Here is a 14509-nt window from a genome sequence, read left to right as displayed (position 1 = left end):
GGGGCGTGGCTCAGCCCTCCTTTTCCTGTAGTCCACGTTCATCTCCTTTGTCTTGATCACGTTGAGGGAGAGGTCGTTGTCCTGGCACCACACTGCCAGGTCTCTGACCTCCTCCCTATAGGCCTTTTTATTTTGTTGTTTGATAGTCGATGAGCATGTGAACATTACATTTTGTTTTAACATTGCTTTATCCATAGATTAACATCAGCCTGCAAACATTCTATTGCATAGACTTTAGAGAGGTTATCATATAATCAATCTGGTCAGCGGCTTGAGGGGAACTATTTAATACTACACATGTTTGGGGTTGACTATAAATCACCTGACATTGCATGAAATAAAAGGACAATCCTTTTGGTCATTAAACACAAGTTCTTGGTCCTTAGAGCTGACATTTTTCTATCACAAACTTAATTCACTGTACTCTCACCATAGCCGTGGGAAGTAGGGGTGCTAAGGGTGCTGCAACATCCCCTTAAAAATCAGAGTGAAAAAAATATATGTACATTTTTTTAATGTTTACAATAGTTCTGTGGCTATGCCTCTGTCTGATACTGGGTTACACTTTATTTGGATAGTTTGAAATGCTGGTCTACAGATCAAAATGTCTGCTGCTAAAGTATGTGGTTAGGATTCGCTTTAGAATCAGGGTTAATGTTACGGTTAGGATAAGTGTTAAGGTTAGGGCTAGTGGATGGTTAGTTAAACTGCTGTTGACAGTTTTTTGAACAACTACTGATTATCTACAAACCATCTACTTGGAACTATCCAAGTACAGTGATACTGGTTACTGCAGCAGACTATTGAAGCAGACCCTTACCCCTCCAATACAAAAGGCAGCTGAATGGATTGGACTCTGGTTATTTGAAAGCGGCATAGCTTTCAGAATGCCTCATGTTATCCACCTTCCTACGCATATCTTACCTTTTGAAATGACCAAACACACACAGCGATGATGAATACGCACACAAACAATATTTTTCTCTGTCTTTCTCTCTCTCTCTATAAAAGTCCATTGGATGGCAGCAACAAAAACACAAGGCCAAGCAGACAATGGAATTTAGTGCTGCATACCGTCATACAGTCACTCTAGGAGCAGAGGGTCAGAGAGGACTAAGTTTTCTTCCTTTACAGTACATGTCTTGAAGAAAGAGATGTCCCTTTGTATGTACTCAAGCTGTCTTGGGCGAGAGAGGCGAGAGAGGCGTGTGTGTGTGTGTGTGTGTGTGTGTGTGTGTGTGTGTGTGTGTGTGTGTGTGTGTGTGTGTGTGTGTGTGTGTGTGAGTGAGAGTTGTGTAACATACTGCGTCTGTATATTGAGTGTATGCTTGACGTCCACGTACCAAGGACAAGGTTAGGCACAAAACACATACACAGAGCTCCTCAACAAGGACAAGGATTAGTACAGAACCACAGAAGTAAATGCATCACTTGATTACTAAGTGGGTGTTTTATTACATAACCTCTGATTTGAAGAACTATTAAAATATCACCACACCTTGAAATTAAGCAGGTCTGTGTCCCAAATGACACCCTATTCCTATCACGACTCAGGATATGACTCAGATGCAGACACAGGAGGCGGATAGTTCTGCACTCAGAATATGTATTATAAACAAAGGGGCAGGCAAAGGGCAGGTTGAGGGCAGGCAGAGGTTTGTAATCCAAGGCAGTCAACCAGGGACAGAGTGGCAGGCTCAGGGTCAGGCCAGGCAGAGAAGGTGGAACAGGGAAGACTAGAAAACAACTAGGGGAAAAAAACTAGGGAACTGGAGAAATGGGAAACATGCTGGTAAGAGTTGACAAAACAAGACGAACAGACAAAAATGCAGGTATAAATACACAGGGGATAATGGGTAAAAATAATAGGGGACACCTGATGGGGGGTGGAGATGAGCACAAGACAGCTGAAACAGATCAGGGTGTCACAGCTCCCTATACAGGGTAGCATTTGGGATATAGCCTGTCTCTCTGATCCTCCTTAGTCCTCACTTTCTCTGAGAATAAAGTGAAGATATCCTAGGTGTTAGGAGCAGGAAATGCTGTGTGGTCCAAGATGGTTCCATAATCTATGACTTCATACTATTACCATAATCTATCCTCAAACTTTAGAAAATCCAAAAAAGCCATCACATCAAAATATTCAAGCAGCGGAAACAAAAACTCAGACCCCCTCAGTTATAGGTACACTCAATATGGCCACCGGTCTACCCATCACAGCACACTGACTTGAATGGGGAATCCTTATATAATCTACTCTAGTAATACTCTAGTAATTATATTTCTATGAACACATCTGTCTATATATGTTCCCACAGGGCCATGACAAAGTTACATCTAGAATCTCACAGATGACCCTATAAACCACAGTAACACTACCTGCATTAGCATGACCTTTCACCTTTTATTCTGCTGTAATGCTGTAGTAACACTAAGACACATTTTCTGTCCATCTGACATTCCACAGGGCATTGACAGACTTGCCTCTACACTAACGATGACTCTATAAGACACAGTACCAGTACCTGCATTAGAGAGCCACTATACCTTTGATCCTGGCATGGAGGACGCGACGGAGGTGCGTACGGATGGGAACTCTCTACTCAAGGCCGTGTTCCTGAGTCGACTGCGTCTGACACGCCTGCTGCTGGAGGGAGGGGCTTACATCAACGAGAGCAACGAGCGCGGTGAGACGCCCCTCATGGTGTCGTGCCGGACACGCCACACGGACGCACAAAGCGTGCCCAAACACAAGATGGTTCGGTAAGTAAGTCACTAGTCCATGACACCTCGTATGGGTTGGGTTAGTGTTAAGGAGTAGGAGGTAAACACCACAGAGCAGGGGTGGCCCAATTGTATCCCCAATGGGTCAGTGTGTGTACAGACTTTCACTCCAGCCAAAACAATTACACACCTGGCTTAAATAATACATTGAAGACCAAATCCTGCACCAACACCTGCTCTTCATGAATAATATTGGCCACCCCTGCCCTACCATAGAGTTTCCAAGTAAAAATACACTTTACCTCCTCTTCGGGAGTTCAATGATCCACAGAGTATTGATCAACATGACATCCATGTCCCCCCACAGGTACTTGCTGGAGAGTGGTGCTGACCCAAACATCCAGGATAAGGCCGGTAAGACTGCTCTGATGCATGCGTGTCTGGAGCAGGCCGGAGTGGATGTCCTCTCTCTGCTGCTGGGGAGTGGAGCCGACCCCAGTCTGAACGACCACTCTGGCTCCTCAACTTTGGTCTATGCTGTCAATGCAGGGGACAAGGAGGCCCTGAGAGTCCTACTGGATGCCTGCAAGGCCAAGGGCAAGGAGGTGGGGATGTGGGTTTGATTCCCGCTTGGGTAGGTTTGCAAAAAAGTTTTCCAGAACTTCTGGTTGGAGGATTCCAGATTTTGTGCTTATGAACTTATGATTGCTGGAGTATTCCAACCAGGATTTCTGGAAAACCTGGGAACTTTGAGAAAGTTGCTGAATTTTTGCAACCCTACTCTGGGACCAAATGTTTGCATGCTCTACTATAAGTCACCTTTGGATTAAAGCGTCTGCTAAATGGCACGTATTAAATTTGATTATGTTTTATATTATTTATATCATATTACATTATAGGTCATCATCATCACCACGGACAAGCTACCTTCGGGATGCCAGATGACCAAGCAGTATTTGAGCGTGCCTCCACCGCCCGACCTGGAAGAGCGCATGCACTGCACCCCTGGCTCGGCCACCTGCTGCATGTCCCCCTCAGACATACAGCTCTGCACCCCTCCACAGGGTTCCCCCGCCATCACCTCCCCCCACCCATGGAGCCCCCTCTTGGGCCTCAGGGAGCACCAGCACCACCAGGGTGGTGGAAGGGGAACCACCATCTCTGGTTCTACTGGTTCTGATTCTTCTCAGCCAGGCTCCCCAACCAGGGACCCTAACCTGTTACGAGGCCCCAGTCCTGGGGTGGGGAAGCTGCTCCATGTCCAGCGGCTCCACTCGGAGCCTTGGCTGAAGATCCCTCCATCCCTGCTGCTGCAGCAGAGCAAGGCCTCTAGGTAGGTAGCCAAGAGAAGCAGGGGTTCAAATCCCATGTCTGTCAGGAAAAAAAATAGGTTCAGAGTAGGTGCCCTTGAAGGCACTTTACCCCTAAACTGCTAACATGGCACTGCACTAGTAACTGCCAATTGCTCCAGCCAAATGTGTATTTTTTTGTATGTGTGTGGGTTGTTTCAGCCTGACCGAGGAGCTGCTGGACATTACCCCAGAGGAGGAGCTCTCCTTCTGGGTCAACAGCTTGGCCTTCTCTGGGTCCGGAAGGGCAGGGCCCGGGGTACATCCAACCCTCGCCCGTCACCAGAGCATCGACGCCAAAGACGCCACGGGGCTGCTAAGGGCCTTGGAGCAGGTAATAATGATAATAACTTATCATGTGTCTATATCATAATACATTTTTACGTATATTTTTTGTATCTCAGGTGGCTGGAAGCGAGGGAGGTGGCGGAGGACGAAGGAGAGGCCTGAGTAGGAAGATGTCTTATGACAGCGCTGCAGCTTTTTCCCACCCCAACCTCTTGCACCGGGGGGACGGAGGAGGCTGCCCCAACTGTCCCTGTGGTGTTCATGAACCAGTCCTCCCAGTGGACAAAACCTCCCTAGACTGCTGCCTCCCTAACCTGGCCGTGTCCAGCCTAAAGAATGTAGTCCGCCGCCGCAACATCGGCATGGACCACTATAGCTCTGACTCCCAGTTGCCCCAGTTCGGCCACAGCAGCCACCCAGAGTGTAATGAATCCCACAGAGGCATAGGGGGTGGTGTAGGGGGAACTGAGAAGCGTAAGCTGGTCACCAGCCGGTCATCCACCCTGTCAGGCTCCAGGGAGTCCCTGGAGAGCACTGCCCAGAGAAGGGGACCCGCAAACCTGGAGAGAAGAGGCTCGGGGGCCCTGCTCCTGGATCATATCTCCCACACCCGGCCGGGATACCTGCCTCCTCTTAACCCCCACGCACCCATACCCGACATTGGGGTCAGCCCCACCTCAACCTGCCCCAGCCTGAGTGGGAGCACCAAAGCACTGAATCTGAATGGGGGTGTTGTAGCAGGGCCGGGGTCAAAGCCTCTCGTCCCTTGTGCACCTTCCTTCCACAGGGATCGGAAGTTTAAGACATTGCTGAGAAGACACTCCATGCAGACTGAGCAGATTAAACAGCTTGTCAACTTCGAGGAGCTCTTCATCCACTAAGACGAACAATGCTAGCCCGGTCCCAGGTTTGTTCGTGCCGTCTTGCTAACCCCAGCCCTATAGTCATTGTCACGCCTTGGCAAAACTGCACAAACAGTTTTGGGACCAGACTAGAACACTGCATTTTCTTTGTGTGTCTGACTACTGTGTGCGCCGCTTCCTATATATAGCTTCCTCAATATATATAGCTTCCTCAAGCTCTGTTGCTGCTGTGTGACCATAACATTGTTAACAAAGAACTTGTGCCTTCTTACCAGAAGTTTATTATTGCTCATCCCAGCTTTTTCAATGTGCTTAATTACACTTCCTTTGACAACCAGACTTGCAATTCCATCAAGCCCAGGAAGGAATAGAGGAATTACGATCGGCGCATCAGAACCATCGGTAACGCAACAGCTCTTCTTTGATCAATTGATACATTTATATCCGTTTGAAATCTGAGAGCAGAAATCTCATGGTACTCCTCCTCAGGACATCTAACAACAGACAGAGATGCTTTTAACACATGGAATGAAGGAATCTGAGGCCTTGAATCCTATGACAAAATAATTGACTATTCAAAGGGAAGGGGGACTGAGTCATTCTGACTAAATCAATGACAGACTGAAAGCAATGGATTGGCAACACAGCACAAATACATCTGGGACTCAGGCTAACTCCTCTGACTGTGGAAGATCTAAGTCACTAAGGAAAATATTCATATTTGTCAGTGGGAAAAACAAACACCAAAAAATGTAAGTAAGACCATCAGGATTCTTGAACACAAAGTAAGAATGTCAGAGCATTACATTTGCTGAGTATTTATTCGACACTGCTGTTTTGTACACCATTTGACGAGGTAGTTGTTGTATTGCCTTCCACTTGTTCTGTTGTGCTCCTTCACTGCTAATAAACTGCTTTACTGCCCTCTCCTCTTTTCTCTATACACCAAGTCACTGGGCTCCATCAGTGGTGTAGTGGTGCCTGGAAAAGTGGGTATACTCTAATGTTGCCCAAAATGTCCCAAACAGCCCGACCGGCAAAGGAAAGGTGCCCTGTGTAAAAATAATCTGAGAAACAGTAGATTACATCCTGAACCCTTAAAAATGATCAATCCCATATTGGCCTTTCAGTCAGTCCAACCCAAGCTGTACCGTGCAAGTAGGCCTACTATTGAAACAGATAGAATTCACATTATTTTGTTCAGTTTTTTGCTTTCAAAGTCACTCTTTCTTAATAGAAAAACAACACAATTTGATGTTGTAAGTACATAACAATGCTTAAACCACATCAGGAGACCACTACTGGGTCGTAGTTAACCTTAATTCAAGTGTGCAGGCACCTAGCACTGTTGCTTGGTCTGTAGCACATGAGATGGAGTTTGCAAAACAAATGGCCATTGGATTGATGCAAATAATCATGACATCATTCTGCCAGGTTATGGCTACTTTGTAGCTACATAACATAGTTAACTGAGAAGGTTTTTGGGAAAGCCTTTCCATATACCAGAATACGGTTAGGCCTCTAATTACTGTAGCATCGCCTTATTTTCCTGTCCCTTCATTGTTTGAAACCTGGACAATATCTCAGCTTGGATGTCAGCCCACCACCTCAAGCTCAACCTCGACAAGATGGAGTGCTCTTTCTCCCGGGGAAGGCCTCCTTGGTTTCCACCTCCCAGAGTGCTAAGAACCTTGGCATAACCCTGGACAACACCCTGCCGTTGTGGATAAGTTGGAAGCGATTTGAAGGCACAAGTGGGGAGCCCAGCCAACCGAGTGTTGCATAGACAACATCCATAGAGTACGACCTTTCATCACACAGGAAGTGGTGCAGGTACTAATCCAATTCATCATATCCCATCTGGACTACTGCAACAGAGGTTGGCTGGGCTCCCCACTTGTGCCTTCAAAACCCTTCCTACTTATCCACAACGTTGCAGCTCATCTGGTGTACAACCTTCCCTTGTTTTCCAATGTCACCCTGCTCCTCTGTAAACTCCATTGGCTTCCAGTCAAAGCTCGCATCAACTACAAGACCATGTTGCTTGCCTACAGAAAAAAAGTGAGATGGTAAGGGACAGGCACACTAGCATGGTAGTCTAACCTACACGATAATCACTGGCTGTTTTGCAGATGACAGTCAATGTATTCATGTTAGGTTTGTTTCAATAGGCATAAATGCAAACACACAGAATAAACAATCCTTTGATTCGTTGCACCACAACTTGGGTTAAGGGTTGAACCTGCGAATGTGTTCAGGCTAACTTACATGGGTTGTCCGTATCTGCAACACAGAGGTCACCGCGGCTGCCAGGAAGTCATTGGGGTCAAGGGGTGTGGCCTTGCCTCCGTGACCTGGTAGGATGTCAGTGTTGATCCACAAAGGACCACGCAGCTCAGACAGAACATTGTGTTGTAACATCATGGATTAGGTTGAATACCAAGGGATGATACAAAGAGGAACCTTCAGTGTGTCAAATCGGAGGTCCTGTTGTCTGGACCTCTTGCAGTCTCTATGGGGGTGCCACAGGGTTCAATTCTCGGGCCGACTCTCTTCTCTGTATACATCAATGATGTTGCTCTTGCTGCTGGTGATTCTCTGATCAACCTCTACGCAGACATCACCATTCTGTATCCTTCTGGCCCTTCTTTGGACACTGTGTTAATTTTTAACAAACCTCCAGATGAGCTTCAATGACATACAACACTCCTTCCATGGCCTTCAACTGCTCTTAAATGCTAGTAAAACTAAATGCATGCTCTTCAACCGATTGCTGCCCGCACCCGACTAGCAACACTACTCTGGATAGTTCTGACTTAGAATATTTGGACAACTACAAATACCTAGGTGTCTGGTTAGACTCTTAACTCTCCTTCCAGACTCACATTAAGCATCTCCAATCCAAAATTAAATCTAGAATCGGCTTCCTATTTCGCAACAAACCTGTCACGCCCTGGCCTTAGTATTTTGTGTTTTCTTTATTATTTTGGTCAGGCCAGGGTGTGACATGGGTATTTATGTGGTGTGTTTTGTCTAGGGTTTTTTTGTAGGTTATGGGATTGTGGTTAGTGGAGTTGTCTAGGAAAGTATATGGTTGCCTAGAGTGGTTCTCAATCAGAGGCAGGTGTTTATCGTTGTCTCTGATTGGGAACCATATTTAGGCAGCCATATTCTTTGGGTATTTCGTGGGTGATTGTTCCTGTCTCTGTGTTTGTTGCACCAGATAGGGCTGTTTTGGTTTTTCACGTTTATTGTTTTTGTATATTGTTCGTAGTGTCATCTTTCATTAAAGATGTTTATGAATAACCACGCTGCATTTTGGTCCTCCTCTCCTTCACCAGAAGAAATCCGTAACAAAACCCTCCTTCACTCATGCTGCTAAACATACCCTCGTAAAACTGACTATCCTATCAATCATTCACTTTGGAGACGTCATTTACAAAATAGCCTCCAACACTCTACTCAGCAAATTGGATGCAGTCTATCACAGTGCCATCCGTTTTGTCACCAAAGCCCCATATACTACCCACCACTGCAACCTGTATGCTCTCGTTGGCAGGCCCTCGCTTCAAATTCGTTGCCAAACCCACTGGCTCCAGGTCATCTATAAATCTTTGCTAGGTAAACCCCGCCTTATCTCAGCTCTCTGGTCACCGTGGCAACACCCACCCATAGCACACGCTCCAGCAGGTATATTTCACTGGTCATCCCCAAAGCCAACTCCTCGTTTGGCTGCCGCTCCTTCAAGGTCTCTGTTGCCAATGACTGGAACGAATTGCAAAATTCACTGAAGCTGGAGACATATCTCCCTCAATAATTTTTAAGCATCAGCTGTCATAGCAGCTTACCGATCACTGAACCTGTACACAGCCCATCTGTAAATAGCCAACCCAACTACCTCATCCCCATATTGTTATTTTTTTTATCTTTTGCACCCCAGTATCTCTAATTGCACATCATCTTCTGCATATCTATCACTCCAGTGTTAATGCTAAATTGTAATGTTTTGCCTCTAAGGACAATTTATTGCCTTAACTCCCTAATCTTACTACATTTGCACACACTGTATATTGCTTTTTCTATTGTGTTATTGACAGTACGTTTGTTTATCCCATGTGTAACTGTTGTTTTTGTCGCTCTGCTTTATCTTGGCCAGGTCACAGTTGTAAATGAGAACTTTTTCTCAACTGGCCTACCTGGTTAAATAAAGGTGAAATAAAAAATAATAAAACCTTTTAGTGAATTAATCAAGAAACAGATTAAGCCTAGTCCTGAATCTCCATTGACAGTTTTTTTTTTTGTCCATGCATAACTATTCACCCAAAGTCAATACTTTGTAGAGCCACCTTTTGCAGCAATTACAGCTGCATGTCTCTTGGGGTATGTCTCTACAAGCTTGGCACATCTAGTCACTGGGATTTTTGCCCATTCTTCAAGGCAAAACTGCTCCAGATTCTTCAGGTTGGATGGTTTCCGCTGTTGTACAGCAATCTTTACGTCATACCACAGATTCTCAATTGGATTGAGGTCTGGGCTTTGACTAGGCCATTCCAAGACATTTAAATGGTTCCCCTTAAACCACTTGAGTGTTTTTTTTAGCAGTATGCTTAGGGTCATTGTCCTGCTGGAAGAACCTCTGTCCCAGTCTCAAAACTCTGGAGGACTGAAACAGGTTCCTCCTCAAGAATTTCACTCTATTTAGCGCCATCCATCATTCCTTCAATTCTGACCAGTTTCCCAGTCCCTGCCTATGAAAAACATCCCCACAGCATGATGCTGCCACCACCATGCTTCACTGTGGGATGGTGTTCTCAGATTGATGAGAAATGTTGGGTTTGCGCCAGACAGAGTTTTCCTTGATGGCCAAAAAGATACATTTTAGTCTTATCTGATCAGAGTACCTTCTTCCATATGCAGCTCCTTCAGGGTTATCTTTGGTCTTTTCGTTGCCTCTCTGATTTAACGCCCTCCTTGCCCGGTCCGTGAGTTTTGGTGGGCGGCCCTCTCTTGGCAGGTTAGTTGTGGTGCCATATTTCCATTTTGAAATAATGGATTTAATGGTGCTCCATGGGATGTTCAAAGTTTAGTATATTTTTTTATAACCCAACCCTGATCTGTACTTCTCCACAACTTTGTCCCTGACCTGTTTGGAGAGCGCCTTGGTGTTCATAGTGCTGCTTGCTTGGTGGTGCCCCTCACTTAATGGTGTTGTAGACTCTGGGGCCTTTTAGAACAGGTGTGTATATATACTGTGATCAAGTGACAGATCACGTGACACTTAGATTGCACATAGGTGGACTTTATTTAATTAATTATGTGACTTATGAAGGTAATTGGTTGCACCAGATCTTATTTAGGGGCTTCGTAGCAAAGGTGGGTGAATACATACGCACGCACCACTCGTTTTTTACTTTTTAGAATGTTTTGAAACAAGTCATTTTTTTCATTTCACTTCAGCGATTTGGACTATTTTGTGTGTGTCCATTAGATGAAATCCAAATAAAAATCCATTTAAATTACTGGTTGTAATGCAACAAAAATAGGAAAAACGCTGAGGGGGGGTGAATACTTTTGCAAGGCACTGTATATAAACAACACAAGAAGCAGGGGAAGCCCGGGGTCATGGACGACTCACTCATTACCAGTTTAAATTAAATATGTCATTGAGTTCATTTGTCCAGGGGTAGTTATGTGTTCTATATCCCATTTGAAAGCTCCTCTGGAATATCGGTACCGTAACCTAATAATTTCACGCCTCTGTCTTATTTGACTGGACATTCCATGTATAGCAAGGCTTTGAGTAAGTTCTCATTTACCTGCATAGACCTGGCACATGTCATTGGTGTTAACTGTTTTGAGGTGTGACATTTCAACCGTAGAATTATGTCAATGGTAACCAATTTTCAATACCGACAAACGTCTAAAAAGTGTAAAGTTGTGCCTGTTTTTGTTGGTATTTTATTAGGATCCCCATTAGCTGCTGCAAAACCAGCAGCTACTCTTTCTGGGGTCCATACAAAACATTACATAATACAGAACATTAATAAACAAGAACAGAACTACATTATTTTTTTTTAAATGCACACTTAGCCTATATATACATATTGTATTCCATGCAATAATGGCTCTATATAATACTGTACGCTTTCTTGAATTTGCTCTGGATTTGGGGACTATCGTGGAAAATGACAATTAATCATGATATCCTGTGTTTTACCGTCTAACCTGATACAATCTTGTCTTTGTGGGACTTAGTCATAAGACTGGGCGTATAGCTAAGGTCCGCTTGAGTGAGGCCGCAGCATGTGACATCCCGTGGGTTTACTGCCTACAGAAAGTCACATACGGAAACTTGCAGAAAGGAGCACATTATAGTGTTTTGCTGTTGTGAATGCAGTTAGACGGTTGATCCCTCATGCTATCAACCTTGTGCTATCTTGAGTCTGCACACACAACTAAACACCTTTTACACACTATCTGCTGACTGTCACGTATTCAAAAAGGATGTGCTTCTCTATAAAAGTTTTGAACCGGCACTATTCGTTGAGCTTTTCAACTACGCACTCTTGAGTTGATAGTTGATTCTCCATTTTTGCAAATCTTATAACAAAGTGTAGTTTGAAAGAATCTGCAGTCTCTCTTCCCTTTGATTAGATATTCCATGACAAATTGGTGACAACGGTGGGATGCCAACTCCTCTTCCTGATTGTTCCCGGGAGACTGAGGGTAAACTGCTCGCAGTGGCTCTGTTAAACGTGAGTCAGGTTACCACACACGGACTAAAACGGAGCAGAGAGGGACATGCCTCAGACCTGCTGAGAGTGTCAGTGAGTGGATACAGTATGTCATTACGGACAGATAAGATAAATTCAGTGTGAGACTGATTTTCTTTTAAACATCATAGAAAACCCTGTTCTAAGAACAGGTTGAGCACATTATGTCTTTGTTGTAGCAAAGACACCCCTAGTTAGAAACTTTATTACTAACTAGGGGTTATTTCTAAAAAGAGGAATTAGTAGGAGTAATTCTAGGGCAACCATTCTGTTGAAGCAGGGTGGCCCTGTAGGAGCAGGGAACATCTCCGATTGGGATCTTTTTGTTGAAGCAGAAGTATCCTGGTTAGAGACAGTGGTTGTGTTACTCAGGTGAAGCGGAGAAGCAGCCATGGGATGATATGACACGGTTATGAGTTATGTGATTCCAGGGCACAATCCTGAGATAAAAAAAAATATTCCTGCAAAAATAAAAAATAACTTTTAAAAAAAGTTTTAAAAAATATGGAAAAAATAAATAAATGAATAAACATTGTAAGATAAAAATGTATTAATCAGTGTACTGGTAATACAGTTGGTTATGATTGGGAAACCAGCATTTAAACCATACATTTAAACCCTACATACATACATTTAAACCCTACATAAACCATACATTTAAACCTTACATGGAAATGTGCTTAGGAGGAACTCCCATGTGGTTACAACATTGAAAATTGCATAGAGTAACTCAAAATGATTTTGATGGAGAATATATTACTCTTTTCAAATTATAAGGAAGGAAGACGTTCCTAACCAAACACAGTTTGTTTTGTGTGTTTGTTTTTGTTTCCTGAGTGTGTGTGTTGACGAGAGATTTATATTATGGACATATTATGTGTGATCGAATAAAGGAACACATATTCTCCAGTAGTAAATTGGCAGACGTTATAGTATTGGTTCTAATATTAGATTGAGTAAATCTAAACACTCTGGCCATGGTCAGGAAGAGGTACAGTTGAAGTCAGAAGTTTACATACACTTAGGTTGGAGTCATTAAAACTAGTTTTTAAACCACTCCACAAATTTCTTGTTAACAAACTATAGTTTTGGCAAGTCGGTTAGGACATCTACTTTGTGCATGACACAAGACATTTTTCCAACAATTGTTTACAGACAGATTATTTCACTTATAATTCACTATATCACAAATTCAGTTGGTCAGAAGTGTACATATACTAAGTTGACTGTGCCTTTAAACAGCTTGGAAAATTCCAGAAAATGATGTCATGGCTTTAGAAGCTTCTAATAGGCTAATTGACATAATTTGAGTCAATTGGAGGTGTACCTGTGGATGTATTTCAAGGCCTACTGTCAAACTCAGTGCCTCTTTGCTTGACATCACGGGAAAATCAAAAGAAATTAGCCAAGCAAAATGGCTTAAGGACAACAAAGTCAAGGTATTGGAGTGGCCATCACAAAGCCCTGACCTCAATCCTATAGAACATTTGTGGGCAGAACTGAAAAAGTATCCTGTTCCTTTGTTCTGTGGAGAAAAGCTGAGGACAGGGGAGACTGTACATCTACCTCCCAGCATAACATCTATGATTTGTCCTTTTCAAATAAATCTATTTTTCTCCCGCTGATTTGCTTTGGGGTTTGTGTTATTGAAGAATAACATCAACTGGTAACATTCCTGACTCCAATTAGCTTTTGGAGAAGTCGTTAGCCTAGGGGTTCACATACTTTTTCCAACCTACATTTTTAATGTTTAAATTATGTATTCAATGTAGACAAGAAAAATACAATAATTTGTGTTATTTGCACACTGTGTTTGTCTATTGTGGGGACTTAGAGGAAGATCATACCACATATCACATTTGTTTGCAGAAATCCAGGTAATTCCAAAGGATTCAAACTTTTTCTTGCAACTGTATAAGTATGGTTGGTTCCTGTATGTGGTTGACTAACACCACATAGAGGCTTCTTACCTTGAAACTGAGATATTGAATCACTCCTTCTAGTTCCCTGAGCAAAGTTCTGGGCGTACTGCCAAATGACTTATGAGTGATAGTGTGGTTTACTCCTTTGGGCAGTCATTTCACAAGAACATCTCCATCACAACTATATCATCTATTATGTTATTATAGTTATGTTCTAATCCTCTGTCTGTGTCCTAGCTGGCTTTATACTGTCTGTGCCCTAGCCATAGAGATGTGTTGAAATTCTCTATCTGTACCCTAAAGCTGACTGTGTTGGGGGCATGCCAGGGTCCCAATGTAATCGAGGCCTGCCCGTGTTCCAGGAGTGCTGCTGCCAGTAGAGAACGGATGGTCCAGCTCAGACGAAAGGTAGGGGACCCTCCTTTGTTTGGTTACAAATCCCTCATCTTGGAGAGATACAGGGTTGGTTTTACTGGTTTTATTCCAGTCCAGCACTGAAACATCTGATTCAGCTAATCTAGGTCTTGATGATTCGCTGAATTAAGTGTGTGTGTGTGTGTGTGTGTGTGTGTGTGTGTGTGTGTGTGTGT

The 14509-nt window shown here is 43.7% G+C and overlaps 1 protein-coding gene across 1 annotated transcript; it reads left to right on the top strand.

Annotated features, from left to right (window-relative positions):
* Nucleotides 1-2755: 2755 nt before the first annotated feature.
* LOC110526922 (ankyrin repeat domain-containing protein 34B-like) lies at nt 2756-6781 on the top strand. The gene is made up of 5 exons (XM_036981762.1): nt 2756-2763; nt 3092-3329; nt 3624-4057; nt 4236-4407; nt 4478-6781. Exons 1-5 carry the CDS (start codon nt 2756-2758, stop codon nt 5240-5242), a joined length of 1617 nt encoding a protein of 538 aa, XP_036837657.1. The 3' UTR covers nt 5243-6781.
* The last annotated feature ends 7728 nt before the right edge of the window (nt 6782-14509 follow it).

Source organism: Oncorhynchus mykiss, chromosome 6 (assembly GCF_013265735.2).
Source record: "Oncorhynchus mykiss isolate Arlee chromosome 6, USDA_OmykA_1.1, whole genome shotgun sequence".
In the NCBI taxonomy this organism is placed as follows: Eukaryota; Metazoa; Chordata; class Actinopteri; order Salmoniformes; family Salmonidae; genus Oncorhynchus; species Oncorhynchus mykiss.
Note: the sequence above shows the minus strand (reverse complement) of the source record. Positions and strands in the feature narration are given on the sequence as shown.

Coding starts and splice junctions, on each gene's coding strand:
- LOC110526922 (XM_036981762.1), top strand. Junction 3,330..3,623: donor GCAAGGCCAAGGGCAAGGAG/GTGGGGATGTGG, acceptor ATTACATTATAG/GTCATCATCATCACCACGGA. Junction 4,058..4,235: donor CAGCAGAGCAAGGCCTCTAG/GTAGGTAGCCAA, acceptor GGGTTGTTTCAG/CCTGACCGAGGAGCTGCTGG.